The sequence below is a fragment of the Oncorhynchus masou genome, chromosome 33 (assembly GCF_036934945.1).
Source record: "Oncorhynchus masou masou isolate Uvic2021 chromosome 33, UVic_Omas_1.1, whole genome shotgun sequence".
NCBI lineage: Eukaryota > Metazoa > Chordata > Actinopteri > Salmoniformes > Salmonidae > Oncorhynchus > Oncorhynchus masou.
Window position 1 is genome coordinate 36,835,537 of NC_088244.1, and position 19,080 is coordinate 36,854,616.

The 19,080-nt window shown below is 43.8% G+C and overlaps 1 protein-coding gene across 5 annotated transcripts in view; it reads left to right on the forward strand.

Annotated features, from left to right (window-relative positions):
• The window catches only part of spryd3 (SPRY domain containing 3), an 84,770-nt gene that overhangs the window by 51,734 nt on the left and 13,956 nt on the right, over positions 1-19,080 (forward strand). For 2 of the 5 annotated variants that reach the window (XM_064957520.1, XM_064957522.1), the window contains exon 7: positions 1,860-2,012. The exons of 1 other annotated variant lie outside the window; for it this stretch is intronic. In XM_064957520.1, coding sequence (XP_064813592.1) covers positions 1,860-2,012 — 153 coding nt within the window. The remainder of the gene's footprint in view (positions 1-1,859; positions 2,013-19,080) is intronic. 2 more of the 5 variants (XM_064957521.1, XM_064957523.1) reach the window with 1 other exon arrangement.

Sequence of the window (19,080 nt, forward strand, 5' to 3'; positions counted from 1 at the left end):
TATTTGCCAATAAATTCACATTTTTCAGATGATCAACTTTCACGATCCCTGTCCACTTTAAATATAGCTTTCATGTGCAGATTCCCTTCCAGACTGTAGCATCTTGGTCGTCAGCAGTATTATACAGGTAACTGCCAAAATAAAGGTAACACCGACAGTGTCGTAATGCGTTGGGCCACCACGAGCCAGAACGGCTTCAATGCACCTTGGCAGAGATTCTACAAGTGTCTGGAACTTTATTGTAGGGATGCGACACCATTCTTCTACAATAAATTCCATCATTTTGTGTTTTTGTTGATTAGGGATGGAAAACGCTGTCTCAAGGGTCCACTCCAGAATATATTGTTGACAGTTTTCACGTTGAGAGTGGAGTTTGACAAAGTTGGTCCTGGCTTGTGTTTGTCCTTTCTCACTTGATATTGCTGGTGTAAGGAGTATGTATTTTGGGTGTGAGGTAGTATGCCCAAGTACTGTAAGGAACACTGTACCTGGATTGGTCCTTCATTCAATCTGTCACAGAATAATTGACAGAGAACTCTATTTTCTTGACTGAGACCTAGTTAGGAAGTTATTTATTTCCACTGGATGGATAACCAGGCAACGTTCATCATTTAATTGAGGGAAACCTTTCCTTTTGAAGTATAACTCTAAACCGCTTTAGGCCCATTACCGTAACGCACCCAGGTGTTGTCACAAGCTTATTAGAGGAGTTCACCCCCACTTTGTCTGTCATCTTTTCTCTTCCACTTCAAACTGAAGGTGTTCCTTCGGTCTCTCTATTCTCTATGACACACTGGATGGAAAAATAGGAGCAGCACTTGGTTGCCTAGCTGCCCACCTACTTGCCCTTCCCATAGAAACCTGTTCTTCTGAGGCTTAGTAATGTGTTTTTCCTATAGGATCTGTTAAGCCTTCCATGGAGAAGTTATTATAATGTTCAATCAGTGGAATATTTGGCGAGACTATTTACGCATGATCAACCTGGGCGTGCCTGTTACAGTGGGAGTATGACTGCATGGCTGTGTCCCAAAATGGAACCCAATTCCCTATTTAGTACATTTGCTTGTCTGTACTTGGTGAGTTCCTCCTTATGTCGGGCATACACTACACGACTTCCAAAATCCTAACACTTGGTCGTGAGGGTTCTCGATATCACGCTGTCTCGCGAAAACAAGGTGATGTGATTAGATTGTTAACGTAGCTAGAACGAGCTGTAGCTCAAACGAGCCTCAAACATTCATGCTTGCCATGCAGAGTTGAAATATCTAGCCAATACATTTTCAATTGAACAGCATTGCTTGTGAACTACAAAGCTGTGACAATTTGACACTGGTTGCAAGTACAAATGCATCGGCTACCAGTAGTAGTCATGGCTCCTGCTTCGAGAGTCTACACATTCTGGGCGATGCGATACAACACCATCATCTCACTGGCATCTTCTCTGGCAAACTCTCATTGGCTATTGCTGATCACCTTTCTCAAAACTTGTCGTTGCACATCTCACACTACAAGAGCATAGCAGATTTTTGTGCCGATTTTAAAATCAAACATGTTTGAAAATATCGGGACGTCTGGGACGGCTCAAAGATGTGATCGGTAGACCTTAGACTGCGTCTCTGACACACTCACGTTAAATGAACGTCGGTGACGGCCGCGGGCCCCGAATAGGCAACAATGTGGATTTTGTCTACCGTCTGGGACAACTAAATCGAGGCCAAAATCGTGTAGAGTATGCCCGACTTTAGGTGTATCTGTCTTTTGAGTACTCCAACATGTTCGCGAAAGGCCAACTTAGTCAAAACTACAGTATATTGTATTTGAATACTGACCCTATTTCCCCTCCCCCCCACACACTTTAGCAGCTCCTGGAGTACGTTGGGAAGGGGAAGAGCATCCTGGACGTGGGTCTAGCCCAGGCCAGGCAGCCCCTCAGCACACGCTGCCACTACTTTGAGGTGGAGATAGTGGACGCTGGAGAGAAGTGCTACATCGCCCTGGGCCTGGCCAGAAGGGTAAGCACTGTACAATTGCACATCAGTAAACTTACGACCACACAGAGACAGATGAGATCACATGCGTTCATCAATTGTCAATGTTTGTCAAAAGTTAGCTAACTATTTCCGGAAGAGTTGCGTGTGTGTTTGGCAATGATCTCCGTTGTCCATCTGTCAACAAATGACTCCCATTGAAAAACCATTTGGTTCTGGCCTCCCGAGTGGCGCAGCAGTCTAAGGCAGTGTTGCAGCATCACTACAGGCTGGGGCTTTACTTGGCTCCTCATGATCTAGCGACTCCTTGTGGCGGTGCCGGGCGCCTGTAGGCTGACAATGGTCGTCAGTTGAACAGTGTTTCCTCAGACACATTGGTGCAGCTGGCTTCTGGGTTAATCAAGCTGGTGTTAGAAGCACGGCTTAGCTGGTCATGTTTCGGAGGACGCATGACTCGACCTTAGCCTCATGAGCCCATTGGGGAGTTGCAGCAATGATACAAGATCATAATCGAGAAAGTGGGTAAAAATTATAACATTGGCTCAATCTGTAATTTTCTGAGACAAAGTCTCTGTCTGGCCATAGCCTAAGGGTAAGCATTCATAACTCTGTATGCAGTTTTTAACCATCAGCACTACAGAGAAGTATAGGTGGCATTTATTTAATCAGATTCTGCTTGTTTTGATGTTGAGGAAGTAATAGTACAATCGTATAACACATTTAGGTACAGTACAGGGTTCGCACAGACAGTGGCAAGTCAAATTCAAGGACTTTCAATTACTTTTTCAAGCCCTAATATTTATTTTCAAGGACCATCAATTTTAAGTAGTTCCTATTATGCAATTGATTCTAGTCGCCATCAGATGGCAGTATTTTGCCACAGCCTCATGAAAAAAAAAGAACTTACTATTCATGACTACCTTACAAGTTCTACTCAATAATACGTCTTCTACTTATTTGCAAAATACATGAGTGGTAAGTCAGTACTGAAAAGGGAAGGGGTCTGAATACTTTCGAATGCACCGTAAATACATACATCCCTCATTATTCAACACCTTTGTTGTAGGAATAGAACACAGTGTGCGTGATGAAGAGGAAAAAAACAATTCAAGACATTTTAGCACGACGAATTCAAACCCCTCATCTTATTTTCCAAAGAATGCACATGCGGTTCCCATCTAATGTTAGCACAGAACAGGAGCTGCTGGACTTTCCATAATAACCTGTGTGCCTTGAAGTCTAACACAACAAACAGTTGTACGGGAACTGATCAAAACAACGAGCAACATCTGGTCTTACACCATTGTAGACTGGAACAGAGGAAAAATAATACAGGTTGCCCCTATGGCCAAAAGTAGTGCATAGTATACCATTTTGGACGTATCCATAATATACATAGGTATCAATGGAAGGCCAAGACTGAGAGATGCTCAATGACCGAGTTATATCACCCATTTGCCATGCTCATACTGTCGGTAGAGGATGAAAAGGGCTGGGACTGACTGTGTAGGTCTGACCTAGGAACATCAGTCATGAGGTGTAATGAACGCCAGCCACAACCCAAGGCATGGTCTACGTGGAGTTGCCCTGTTCTGTCATGCTCGCTCTGATCTCTCTGTGGCCATGGGCATAGCTCACTGTAGACAGAGACTAATTACTCTCAGGTCTCGAACCGACCGGCGAAGACAGACTGAAACTAGTCTTGTCTTGTGAAAGGGAAGGTTGATTTAAGGCCAAGGTCACTGGGTCCGACCAACCAGACTTGGGTTCAATATATTTAAAAAAAAATTATTTTTATTTTTTATGATTTGAGTGTTTGCTTTAGCCTGCTTGGAATGCCAAGTGAGCTGTGTTTGTTCTTTTGGTACTTGTCTATCAGTTCCATTGCAACTGGCAAGCTCGGTCAATCATAGCTACTGTATTTTAAATTATTTCAAATAGTATTGAATCCAGGTCTGCCAACCAGACCGACCTGCTCCTCCTCCCTTCCACTCTGAAAAAAGGAAGACATTTTGTTAGTGATAACTAACTCCATAACATTTCCTCCCCTTAAGACTTTGTCCCCCTCAGTCTCTCTGCATCTGTGTTTGTTTACAGAGACATTATGGCCTCTCTTCTCCAAAGGACAACTGAGGTGATAAAGCAGATAATTGAAGGGCTGGTTAATCTCTGTTTACATGTTGTTGGGTTCAGTTACTTCACTCAGACAGCATCTTGCTAGATGTCTCAGAGTGGATGCCCAACACACACACCCTCGCACGTGTATGTGCGCGCACACACACACACACACTCTGTCTGACTGACTGCCTGCCTGGCCCGGTTGACTGCCTGCCTGCCTGCCTGGCCCGGTTGACTGCCTGCCTGCCTGCCTGGCCCGGTTGACTGACTGCCTACCTGGCCCGGTTGACTGACTGGTGGCACCGTACAGTTACTCTAACCCAGTAGAGCAAGGATGTCAAACTCATTCCATGGACGGCCTAGTGTCTGCTGTTTTTTGTTTTTTTCCTTTAAATTAAGACTTCGACAACCATGTGTCTTGGTTGAATCTTTGCGATGCACCATTCAGTCATAATGCGATGTTTGAATGAACATTTCTGAAGGCTTTCCCCAAAAACCTTCTGAATTAAATGTTCACTGCAACGTAGGCTTAGCTGGCAGAATGATATCATGATGATTTCTATCAATCATGGGACATTTGTTTAGTAAACTCTGCCATCACATGTAGCCTAAACTGTAAATTGTTTGGTGCAAAATAGGGGTGTGACTGTTAAAACAAGGACCAAAGTTTGGAAAACCCTGAATTACACCTTGTAACAATGGTAAATGTAATACATTTTCTATTTGTAATAACATTTAAATGTTTTATGTAATCAACCAGGGAAATGTAATAACTTGCTGGTAAACGTAATAAAAAGTTGAATGGTAAACACAACTTTTCCTGCTAAATTTAATAAGTTATTACATTAACCAGTGCGTATTACATTAACCGGTGAGTAACAACAATTTTGATTAATAATGTAATAACTTCAACCAGTCATGGAATAACATACCAAAATCAATGTTTTTACTTACATAAACACATAAACAAACATAAGATGGCGCCGGAGAGGATGGCACTGTTTTACCAACAGTGCCATTTTGTTCGGTTTTTCAATTTTGTTGTACCTTATTCTGTACATAATGTTGCTGCTACCGTCTCTTATGACCGAAAAGACCTTCTGGACATAAGAACAGCGATTACTCACCTCGAATTGGATGAGTCGGACGGGAAGGATATACTCCAAACACCCAAACAGACCCTCGTCCCCGTCATTCGCTGGAGAAAGAAACAGAGATTTTGCGGAAAGAGATTGGGGTGCCTTGTGGGGATCAGGTGACGAGTGACTAATCTGCCTTTGCAATCCGTACTGTTAGCCAACATTCCATTGCTGGAAAATAAATGGGACGAAGTGAAAGCATGTATATCCTACCAACGGGACATTAAAACTGTAATATCTTATGTTTCACCAAGTCGTGGCTGAAAGATGACATTAACATACAGCTGACGAGTTATACACTCTATCGGCAGGATAGTTTGTATGTATATTTGTAAACGGCCTATGTATATTTGTAAACAAAAGCTGGTGCACAATATCTAAGGAAGTCTCAAGGTTTTGCTCGCCTGAGATGGTGTGGTCTACAGCTTATCATGAGATACTCTATTTACCAAGAGAGTTTTCGTAGCTGTCTACATACCACCACAGACCGATGCTGGCACTAAAACCGCGCTCAATGAGCTGTATGCTGCCATAAGCAAACAGGAGAACGCTCATCCAGAGGCAGTGCTGGGACTTTAATGCAGGGAAACTTAAATCAGTTTTACCTCATATCAGCATGTTTAATGTGCAAATTCTAGACCACCTTTACTCCACACACATGTACAAAGCTTTCCCTCGCCCTCCATTTAGCAAATCTGACCATAATTCTATCCTCCCGATTCCTACTTACAAGCAAAAATTAAAGCAAGAAGCAGCACAAAAAAGTGGTCAGATAAAGCAGATGCTAAACTACAGGACTGTTTTGTTAGCACAGACTGGAATATGTTCCGGGATTCTTCTGATGGCATTGAGGAGTACACCATATCAGTCACTGGCTTCATCAATAAGTGTATCGATGATGTCGTCCCCACAGTGATTGTACGTACATACACCAACCAGAAGCCATGGATTACAGGCAACATTCGCACTAAGCTAGAGGGTAGAGCTGTCACTTTCAAGGAGCAGGACTCTAACCTGGAAGCTTATAAGAAATCCTGCTATGCCCTCAGACGAACCATCAAATAGACAAAGCATCAATACAGGACTAAGATCAAATCGTACTACACGGCTCTGGCTTGCAAACTATTACAGACCACAAAGAGAAGCACAGCCGAGAGCTGCCCATTGACATGAGCGTACCAGACAAGTTAAATAACTTCTATGCTCGCTTCGTGGCAAGTAACACTGAAACTGTAATCACGCTCGCCGCAGCCGATGTGAGTAAAACCTTTTAAACAGGTCAACATTCACAAAGCCGCAGGGCCAAGCGGATTACCAGGACATGTACTCCGAGCATATGCTGACCAACTGGCAAGTGTCTTCGCCGACATTTTCAAACCTTCCATGTCTGAGTCTATAATACCAACATGTTTCAAGCAGACCACCATAGGCCCTGTGCCCAAGAACACTAAGGTAACCTGCTTAAATGACTACCGGCCTGTAGCGCTCACATCTGTAGCCATGAAATGCTTTGAAAGGCTGGTCATGGCTCACATCAAAACCATTATCCCAGAAACCCTAGACCCACTCCAATTTGTATACCGCCCCAACAGATCCACAGATGATGCAATCTCTTTTGCACTCCACACTGCCCTTTTCACACCTGGACAAAAGGAACACATATGTGAGAATGCTATTCATTGACTACAGCTCAGCGTTCAACACCATAGTGCCCTCCAAGCTCATCACTAAGATAAGGACCCTGGGACTAAACACCTCCCTCTGCAACTGGATGCTGGACTTCTGGATGGGCCACCCCCAGGTGGTAAGAGTAGGTAACAACACATCCGCCACACTTATCCTCAACACTGGGGCCCCTCAGGGGTATGTGCTCAGTCCCCTCCTGTACTCCCTGTTCACTCATGACTGCACGGCCAGGCACGACTCCAACACCATCATTAAGTTTGGCGATGACACAGCAGTGGTAGGCCTGATCACAGACAACGACAAGGCAGCCGATAGGGAGGAGGTCAGAGACCTGACCGTGTGGCGCAAGGACAACCTCTCCCTCAATGTGTTCAAGACAAAGGAGATGATTGTGGACTACAGAAAAAGGAGGACTGAGCACACCCCCATTCTCATCTACAGGGTTGTAGTGGAGCAGGTTGAGAGCTTCAAGTACCTTGGTGTCCACATCACCAACAAACTAACATGGTTCAAGCACACCAAGACAGTCGTGAAGAGGGCACAGCAAAACATATTCCCCCTCAGGAATCTGAAAAATTTGGCATGGGCCCTCAAATCCTCAAAAGGTTTTACAGCTGAACCATCAAGAGCATTCTGACAGGTTGCATCATTGCCGGGTATGGCAACTGCTCAGCCTCCAACCGCAAGGCACTACAGAGGGTAGTGCGTACGGCCCAGTACATCACCGGGGCCAAGCTTCTTGCCATCCAGGACTTCAAAACCAGGCGGTGTCAGAGGAAGGTCCTAAAAATTGTCAGACTCCAGCCACCCTAGTCATCGACTGTTTTCTCTGCTACTGTACCGCAAGCAGTACCGGAGCGCCAAGTCTAGACCTTAACAGCTTCTACCCCCAAGCCATAAGACTCCTGAACATCTAATCAAATGGCTACCCAGCCTATTTGCATTGCCCCCCCCACCCCATTCTACGCTGCTGCTACTCTCTTTTGTTATCAGTTTAATATCTCTACCTACATGTACATATTACCTTAATTACCTCAATACTGCTGCTCTTTAATAATTTTATTTTTTTCTCTTACCTTTTTTTGTTATTTTCCTAACTGCATTGTTGTTTAAGGGCTTTTAAGTAAGCATTTCACTGTTGTATTTGGCGCATGTGACACAATTTGATTAGATTTTTGAGTTGATATAAACAATATGTGTGCCTCTACTTGGTTAGCTTGTGGAGCTAATGCAAGTCTTCGGGTTTCAGGCAAGTTTACTCAACATATTAATTTGACACCAATTGCCCTGGTGCCAACCAGATCTGCCGTCCAGATTTGAAATCATTCAAATACCCTGAGGATTTACTTGACCCTGCATGGAGTGGTAGATTGAAGGGTTTTGCACATGCCCATCAAAGTAGAGGATAAAATAAAGGAAATTAAACATAGGCATTGATTGTGGTATGCTGCTGCTTACCTGATAACATAACAACCGCATAACACAATAATAAGCTTGATTAATAATAAAGTGTGTGTGTGCATTTCAATGAGTGTCTATGTATGACTATTCCTGTAGGATGTGCACGAGTTTGTCTCTGTTGTGATTGGCAGTAGGTGGTGGTATGCACATCGAATTGAGTGAAGTAGTACATACTATTTTTTTTAACTTTGTTATTGCATGATTGGTTGAATTGTTTACATTGTTTATGAAAAGGTTGTTACTCACCAGCGGTTAATGTAGTAAGTTAGGTTTACTGTTCAACATTTTATTGCGTTTACCGGCAAGTTATTGCATTTACTGGGTTTATTACATGAAAAGTTATTACATTTACCATGGTTACACAGCCTTTGAGATTGCGCAACCACTTAATCTTTCCCTCCAAACAATCAAGGTAAATCTGATACTGTCAAGTTCAAATGTAACTTTGTGCGTGGAGGGTACTGTAGGTCATCTGCTTTCGCGGGCCAGTATTCCTTTCATTCGGGCCAGTAGCTTTCAGTTGGCACTGGCCCAGTGTGCCCCTGGCAAATTAACTTGAATGTCAAACACTGTAAAAGGCGTGCTAATTTAAAAGATGGATAGATGTTATTAGCCTGGTTCTGTATGGAATGCAGGTACATTTTGGGTCAGAGGTCAGGTTATTGCCACCAGTGGAAAAAGTTGGTTCTAGAACCCTGCCAGAAGGCGGATGACCAGTTTGGGAAGTATCGAATCACTGAAGCTTTAGCTCCGCAGCAATATGATTTTAGATACCAGGTAAAGGTACACATTGTTAATATGTTTGTTTATGTATGTGTGTGTTGGGGGGAGATGTAATCTATGATCTCCCCTTCCTAGACATGGCGCTACCTCTACTCTCGCTCTCCTTCCTCTCTCTGCAGATAAGAGTTTAGATGTATGTGTGCTGCTTGGAAGCACTTCAGCTTTCATCCGGAGATACACACTGGTTGGTTGCTAAGGTGCAGGACAAGGAGAGAGATCTTGCCCTGAGTCGGGCGGCGAGGTGCATTCAGTGGTGCCTGCCTGAGCAGCCATGGCGTGCGTGTGTGTGCGTGTGCGTGCCGTTATCTTGCTGGCTGGCCTTCCGTTCCCATCCGTTCCCCGTCGGCCCTTTCCTCTGCCCTTTTCCTTCCGTCCCCGCGGGCTGTTTCAGCCCCCCTCCCCCACTGTGTGTGTATTTATTAGGATCCCCATTAGCTACTGCTAAAGCAACAGCTACTCTTCCTGGGATCCACATAAAACATTACATATACAGTACATAACATTAATAGACAAGGACAGAACTACATATATTTCAAATAAGAATTTATCGTTTCATACATTTATGCCTTGGCATTCCATGCATCATGTACTCATTATAACGGCAACACTGCAGCCATTCATTTTCCCATATATTGCGATCCCTTGCTCTACTGTTACAGTTGCTTTGTCTAAGCAGGTCCTGCTATCCTAATCTCACAGCACCAGTTGTTCTGTAAATACCTCACAACAACTTTGTCATTATGGGGTATTGTGTGTAAGATGTGTTAGAGAAAGACATTTTATTTTTTATTATTCAGGCTGTAACACAACACAATGTGGAATAAGTCAAGGAGTATGAATACTTTCCGAAGGCACTTTACAGAGTCATTGAACATTGGTAACTTTAATAATGTTTACATACTGCTTTGACTACTTTATATCTATTTACCACAGGAGGTTGGTGGCACCATAATTGGGGAGGATGGGCTTGTGGTAATGGCTGGAGCAGAATAAGTAGAATGGTATGAAATACACTGAACAAAAATGCGAACTCAGCAGGCAACAATTTCAAAGATTTTACTGAGTTACAGTTTATACAAGGAAATCGGTCCATTGAAATAAATTCATTAGGCTCTAATCTATGGATTTCACATAACTGGGAATACAAATACGCGCTTCTGTTGGGGTGTGGATCAGAATACCAGTCAGTATCTAGTGTGACCACCATTTGCCTCATGCAGTGTGACACATCTCCTTCACATCTCCTTCACATAGATTTGATCAGGCTGTTGATTTTGGCCTGTGGAATGTTGTCCCACCTCTCTTTGTGAGCTGTGAGAAGTTGCTGGATATTGGTGGGAACTGGAACACGCTTCCAGTTCCCACCAAAGCACCCCAAAACTGTTACCCAGAGCGCCAACGGTTACCCAGAGCGTCTTGTTACCGCTATTATTATTATTATTATTATTATTATTATTATTATTACTAACCCATTTTGACTCCGCCCCCCTCCAGCCTGAGAACCTCCTATTGGCCTGTAAGCTGAAGGGGGCGGCGGTTAAGCTAGCTGACTTTGGGCTCGCCATCGAGGTGCAGGGCGACCAACAGGCATGGTTTGGTGAGAATCGTGGAGTGCCTTCTCTCTTATGGGACGTGACAGAAAATGTTTTTTTTTCACACCACTGAGCGAGCTGAACTAGCCTCCACTGAAGTTTCTGGTACTGTGAGTGCTGTGAGTGAAAGGCTAATGGGAAAATGAATAATGCCAAGCCAGCACAGTGCGGTTCGGGTCGGGTCTGCACACTAGTGTATTAGAGGACACACAGACCTGGCCTAGAATTGACCCCTAACCTCTTACCACTTTTGAATTGTCAGGGCGATAGTTAGCCTAGCGGTTAAAAGAAAGGTCACTGGTTCGAATCCCTGAGCTGACTAGGTGAAAATCTGTTCATTTGCCGTTATTTGTCCTGTAAGTCGCTCTGGATAAGAATCACTAAATGGGTGACATGTCTGGTGATTATGCAGGCCATGGAAGAACTGGGACATTTTCAGCTTCCAGGAATTGTGTACAGATCCTTGCGACATGGGGCTGTGCATTATCATGCTGAAACATGAGGTGATGGCAGCGGATGAATGGCACAACAATGGGCCTCAGGATCTCGCCACGGTATCTCTGCATTTAAATTGCCATCGATTTAAAATGCAATTGTGTTTGTTGTCCATAGCTTATGCCTGCCCATATACCTTAACCCCACCGCCACCATGTGGCACTCTGTTCTCAACGTTGACATCAGCAAACCGTTCGCCCACACGATTGAAACCTGCCCAGTACAATTGGGACTAGGATTTATCCGTAAAGAGCACACTTCTCCAGTGGCCAAAGGTGAACATTTTCCCACTGAAGTCAGGTCAAGACCTTGGTGAGGACGACGTTCACCCAGATGAGCTTCACTGAGACGGTTTCTGACAGTTTGTGCAGAAATTCTTTGATTGTGCAAACCCACAGTTTCATCAACTGTCCGGGGGCTGGATTATCTTGGCAAAATGCTCACGAATAGGGATGTAAACAAACTTGTGCATATAATTTGAGAGAAATAAGCTTTGTACATATGGAAAATTCCTGGGATCTTTTATTGCAGCTGATGAAACATGTTTTTACATCTTGAGTTCATATATTTGTTCAGTGTACATCAAACACACAGTTTCCATGTGTTTGATGCCATTCCATTTGCTCCATTTCTGCAATTATTATGAGCCATCCTCCTCTCAGCAGCCTCCTGTGTTATGTACTGTATTCAAGTCAGGGCTTATCCTGTATACCTACTGCTGTACACACATTTTCTATTACCATACTGTCTATACACACCATTTACATACAGTGCATTCGGAAATTATTCAGACCTCTTTGACTTTTTCCACATTTTGTTATGTTACAACTTTATTCTAAAATTGATTAAATTATATTTTTTTCCTCATCAATCTACACATAATACCCCATAATGAGAAAGTGAAAATAGGTTTTTGGAAATATTTTGCTAATTTATAAAAAAGCAAAAAACCGAAATACCTAAGTATTCAGACCATGTGCTATGAGACTTGAAATTGAGCTCAGGTGTATCCTTTTTCCATTGATCATCCTTGAAGTGTTTCTACAACTTGATTGGAGTCCATCTGTGGTCAAATCAATTGATTGGACATGATGTGGAAAGGCACACACACCTGTCTATATAAGGTCACACAGTTGACAGTGCATGTCAGAGCAAAAACCAAGCCATGAGATCGAAGGAATTGTCCGGCGAGCTCCGAGATTGGATTGTGTTGAGGCACAGATCTGTGGAAAGGTACCAAAAAATGTCTGCAGCATTGTAGGTCCCCAAGAACACAGTGGCCTCCATCATTCTTAAATTAAAGAAGTTGGAATCACCAAGGCTCTTCCTAGAGCTGGCCGCCCGGCCAAACTGAGCAATCGGGGGAGAAGGGCCTTGGACAGGGAGGTGACCAAGAACCCGATGGTTAGTCTGACAGAGCTCCAGAAATCCTCTGTGGAGATGGGAGAACCTTTCAGAAGTACATCCATCTCTGCAGCACTTCACCAATTAGGCCTTTACAGACGGAAGCCACTCCTCAGTAAAAACACACTACAGCATACTTGGAGGTTGCCAAAAGGCACCTAAATGACTCTGACCGTGAGAAACAAGATTCACATCTGGAGGAAACCTGGCACCATCCCTACGGTGAAGCATGGTGGTGGCAGCATCATGCTGTGGTGATGTTTTTTAGCGCCAGGGACTGGGAGACTAGTTAGGATCAAGGGGAAAGATGAACGGAGAAAAGTACAGATTTTTTTTTTTTATGAAAACCTGCTCCAGATCGCTCAGGATCTCAGACTGGGGTGAATGTTCACTGGACTTGATCCCAATTGAGTTCAGCAATGCTCCCCATCCAACCAGACAGAACTTGAATGGATATGCAGAGAAGAATGGGAGAAATTGCCCGAATACAAGTGTGCCAAAATTGTAGCGTCATAATCGAGGCTGTAATTGCTGCCAAAGGTGCTTCAACAAAGTACTGAGTAAAGGGTTTGAATACTTATGTAAATATAATATATTTCAGTTTTAAAAGAGTACCTGGTTTTACTTTGTTTAGATTGATGAGAAGAAAAAAAACTATATTCAATCCATTTTAGAATAAGGCTGTAATGTAAAATGTGGAAAAAGTCAAGGGGTCTGATTACTTTCCGAATGGACTGTATATATTTATGTTAGATACAATTTTGCCGTGGGATTTTGTATTGTGTATTTCAATAATGTATTCTTCGACACGGCTCATTTTAATATTTCTAGCACTGTACATTGCATTTTAGTTACTGTTTATTCACACCACATTATTTATTTAGATACTGGATTCTTGATATAGCTCACAAATATATATACTGCTGTACATATCATTCTTAGTATATCTTGTGTAAATTCATCTTGTGTGTGTGTGTGTGTGTGTGTATGTGTATACATATACTGAGTGTACAAAACATTAGGAACACTTGCTCTTTCCATGACAGACTGACCAGGTGAATACACGGTGAAAGCTATGATCCCTTATTAATGTCACTGGTTAAATCTACTTCAATCAGTATAGATGATGTTATTTAGTATTTTATTGTGATCCCCATTAGCTGTAGTGAAAGCAGCAGCAACTCTTCCTGGGGTCCACATAAAACATGAAACAGAACATCAATAGACAAGAACAGCTCAAGGACAGAACTACATACATGTCAATGCATACACACAAACTATCTACGCCAAATAGGGGAGAGGCGTTGTGCCGTGATGTGTTGTAGACAGTTTATGAAGGATTTTTAAGCATTGAGGCAATTGAGACATGGATTGGGCATGTGTGTCATTTTAGAGGGTGAATTGGCAAGACAAAAGATTGAAGTGCCTTTTGAACAGGGTATGGTAGTAGGTGCACCGGTTTGAGTGTGTCAAGAACAGCAACGCTGCTGGAGTTTTCACACTCAACAGTTTCCTGTGTATATCAAGAATGATCCACCACCCGAAGGATATCAAGCCAACTTGACACAACTCTAGGAAGCATTGGAGACAACATGGCCCAGCATCGCTGTGGAACGCTTTCGACATCTTGTAGAGTCCATGCCCTGACGAATTGAGGCTGTTCTGGTGGCAAAAGGCGGGGTGCAACTCAATATTAGGAAGATGTTCCAAATATTTCGTACCCTCCATGTACAGTACCAGTCAAACGTTTGGACACACCTACTCATTCCAGAGTTTGTCTTTATTTTTTACTATTTTCTACATTGTAGAATAATAGTTAAGACATAAACTATGAAATAACACATGGAATCATGTAGTAACCAAACAAGTGTTAAACAAATCAAAATATTTATATTATGTTTGAGAATCTTCAAAGTAGCCACCCTTTGCCTTTGACAGCTTTGCATATCCCATTACAAAGCAAAAACAGGCTTTTAGAAATGTTTGCAAATTCATAAAAAAAACAAGGACATTCAGAGACTTGTCCCTCCTGCATTGTCTTGACTGTGTGTTTTGGGTCGTTGTCCTGTTGGAAGGTGAACCTTCGCCCCGGTTTGAGGTCCTGAGCGCTCTGGAGCAGGTTTTCATTAAGGATCTTTCTGTACTTTGCGCTGTTCATCTTTGCCTCGATCCTGACTCGTCTCGCAGTCCCTGCCCCTGAAAATCATCCCCACAGCATGATGCTGTCACCACCATGTTTCACTATATGGATGGTGCCAGGTTTCCTCCAGATGTGATGCTTGGCATTCATGCCAAAGAGTTCAGTCTTGGTTTCATCAGACCAGAGAATCTTGCTTCTCATGGTCTGAGAGTCCTTTAGGTGCCTTTTGGCAAACTCCAAGTGGGCTGTCATGTTAATTTTACGGAGGAGAGGCTTCTATCTTGCGCCACTACCATAAAGACCTGATTGGTGGAGCAATGCAGAGATGGTTGTCCTTCTGGAAGGTTCTCCCATCTCCACACAGGAAGTCTGGAGCTCTGTCAGAGTGACCATCGGGTTCTTGGTCTCCTCTCTGACCAAGGCCCTTCTCCTCCGATTGCTCAGTTTGGCCAGGCAACCAGCTCTAGGGAGAGTCTTGGTGGTTCCAAACTTCTTCCATTTAAGAATGATGGAGACCTTTAATGCTGCAGAAATGTTTTGGTATCCTTCCCACACAATCGAGTATCGGAGCTCTACGGGCAGTTCCTTTGACCTCATGGCATGGTTTTTGCTCTGACATTCACTGTCAACTGTGGGACCCTATATAGGCAGGTGTGTGCCTTACCAAATCGTGTCCAGTCATTTGATTTTATCACAGGTGGACTCTAATCAAGTTTCCAAAATTCAAACTTACAATGTTTTAATTTCATTATTCTTTTTTTTATGCTTGAGTACGATTGCCTACTGTTCGTTAACATTTCCTTCCCAAGTTTTCCCACTTTGCCAATGAAGTAATCATTAAAATAATTGGCAACATCATTGTTTTGTGATGTATAAGCCATCTGATTCAATGAAAGATGGAGTTGAATTTGTATTTCTGACAATTTCATTTAAAGTAATCAAAAGTTGTTCCATTATTCTTCATGTAATTGGTCTTGGCTTCATAATACAGTTTCTTCTTTTTGTTGAGTTTAGTCACATCATTTCTCAATTTGCAGTAAGTCCTCCAGTCAGATGTGCAGCCAGACTTAGTTGATTAAAAACTTGAACCAGGACCTCCAGGGTGGCGCAGTGGTCTAGGGCACTGCATTGCGGTGCTAGCTGTGCCACCAGAGACTCTGGGTTCGAGCCCAGGCTCTGTTGCATCCGGCCGCGACTGGGAGGTCCATGGGGCGACGCACAATTGGCCTAGTGTTGTCCGGGTTCGGGAGGGTTTGGCCGGTAGGGATATCCTTGTCTCATTGCGCACTAGCGACTCCTGTGGCGGGCCGGATGCAGTGCACGCTAACCAGGTCGCTAACTACTAACAATTGGATACCACGAAATTAGGGAGAAAAGGGGGTAAAAATTAAATAAAAAAATAAAAAACTGAACCAGATTACAGGCATTGAGAAGCTTCCTCTTGAGCGGACAGCTTGATGAAAACCAGTCAATATTCAGGTCCCCAAGAAAGTAGACTTCTCTGTTTAACTCACACAAGCATTTCCGCATACAGTATGTATGCAGAAGTATGTGGACACCCCTTTTAAAATAGTGGATTTAGCTATTTCAGCCACACCTGTTGCTGACCGGTTTATAAAATTGAGCACACCACCATGCAATCTTCATAGACAAACATTGACAGTAAAATGACCTTACTGAAGAGCTCAGTGACTTTCAATGTTGTGCCACTGCCATAAGATGGCATCTTTCCAGCAAGTCAGTTCATCAAATTTCTGTCCTGCTAGAGCTGCCCCCGTCAACTGTATTGTGTGCTGTTATTGCGAAGTGGAAACGTCTAGGAGCAACAATGGCTCAGCCACACAAGCTCACAGAACGAGACTGCCGAGGGATGAAGCACGGAGCGCATAAAAATTGTCTGCCTGTCAGTTGCAACACTCCCAACCCGAGTTCAAAACTGCCTCTGGATTCAACGTCAGCACAAGAACTGTACATCATCTGACAGTCCTATGGACGAATATGGGTTTTGCGGATGCCAGAAGAACGCTACCTGCCCCAATGCATAGTAAAGTTTGGTGGAGGAGGAATAAGGATCTGGGTCTGTTTTTCATGGTTCGGGCTAGACCCCTTAGTTCCAGTGACGTGAAATCTTAATGCTACAGCATACAATGATTTTCTAGACAATTCTTTGCTTCCACCTTTGTGGCAACAGTTTGGGGAAGGCCCTTTTCTGTTTCAGCATGACAATGCCCCCATGCTCAAAGCGAGGTCCATACAGAAATTGTTTGTCGAGATCAGTGTGGAACAACTTGACTGGCCCGCACAGAGCCCTGACCTCAACCCCATCAAACACCTTTGGGATGAATTGGAGCTCCGACTGCGAGCCAACGTTTATTTTTTTCCCGTACGTGAAACTTTTGAAGCTCTTCTGCAGTTGTAACAGCTCCTTGTAGCATTATTTTTCTTGCTTTAAAAGACATTTCACCTGCACAAGCTAGACACTGTCCTCTTCTTTGTTTGGCATGGTTATCGTTGGTGTACCACATACAGTAGGTCCAGCCAGGTCAGGTTAATGTGTGTGTGTTTACTATGGCCTGACCTATCCCTGTGGCTGTGTCTCTGTGTCCTCACTGCCTTTGCAATGCTCCCTGATGCAGAACCAGAGCCTTTTAACATGTTGACTCTATCTGGCTGAACAAAGGAGCTGATAGACAGGGGCCTTGGCTTTCGCTATCTGGTTTACTGTAGCAGCAATATAATAGACAGGGCACACACACACACACACACACACACACACACACACACACACACACAGGCTGTTGTTCTATTCATTCCCATCAAGTGCTGATCTCTGATCTCCATCTCTTTGCCCTGGTATTTCACGATGTTGGTTTTTACACGATGACAAGGGGTTACACAAACAAACCTGCATCACCACCACTCCTTACCCTTACACACTCTCTCTCGCGCTCTCGCTCTCTCTCACTCTCTCGCTCTCTCTCGCGCTCTCTAGCTCTCTCTCTCTGGGGTTGTGGGCAAATACACGCTCACCTGGCTTCTCCTGCAGTAATCCCTGTGGTGATATTTATAGCCGGGGACTCAGAAGAGAGATGAGTATCTGCCTCCATGAATCCAACAGGGGCCCGGCCAGGGAAGGCCAGCATCTCTGCAGCTCCAGCTTGTTGACTCTGTCACAGTGTGGAAATGCAGGCTAGCTCCAATGCCACTGATAAAGCCCCTGAGGATCAGATAGAGGTCTGCTATGGACAGACAGAACGCTACTCTTTGTTGTTCTTGGAAGCAGCTTAGTTTTAGACTAATGGCTTCTGCAGAACATTGCGATCCAAAGTTCATGGTGAAGTAGTAGACCGAGGTTCCGGGGGTTAACAGATTTATACCGTCCACGATATGCTGTGTGTGAACAAACGATACGCTTCGAATTAAGTTACTGCTGCTTTAATGGAGGCGGCAGGTAGCCTAGTGGTTAGAGCGTTGGGTCAGTAACCGAAAGGTTGCTGGATTGAATCCCAGAGCTGAAAAAGTACAAATCTGTCATTCTGCCCCTGAACAGGGCAGTTATTAATCCACTGTTCCCCGGTAGGTAGTCATTGTAAACAAGAATTTGTTCTTAACTGACCTGCCTAGTTAAATTTTAATTTAAAAAAATGTTTTTAAATCAATAAAAGTGATTGCTCAACTGAGTACCATAATATGTCAGAAAACATACCAGTCAGAAAACAACATGATCAAGTAGCTGGCAGAGATCCACTGGTTTGGGAATTAAACTGTGCTAAGACACAGGTCTGTGGTTTCACTGTGACTTGACTGTAAATCCATCACTTTACAATCCATATGAATTAGATGAACAGATTCAGTGAGCCCAGCGCTCCTTTTGGCTTTCACCCTCAGAGCCTCCGTCCTACATGGCATCCTATTCCCTAATATTGTGTGCTACTTTTGACCAGGGTCCATAGCCTCTACTGGAACAAAACCCCAAACAATCCGAGCTTAGCGTTGTCATCCTGGAGACGGGGCCAGCCAGAGAGATTCCAGGGCGTGTGGTTGAAAACGGGAAAAGAAAGAGAGTAGATATGGCTTGGAGCAGGAGCTGCATTCCTGCTGGTCCTCCATGTCTTTCCTCTGCTCTCTCGCTCGCTTCCTTCTCCTGCTCTTCCACCTCTCCTCCACCCTCAGTGAGGCTGTCGGATAGACTGACCCCGCCATGGCTTCCTCTCACTGTCTCATCTGACCCGATGAAGCAGCTGTCTGTGGCCTCTCCATTAGGACCCAACTGA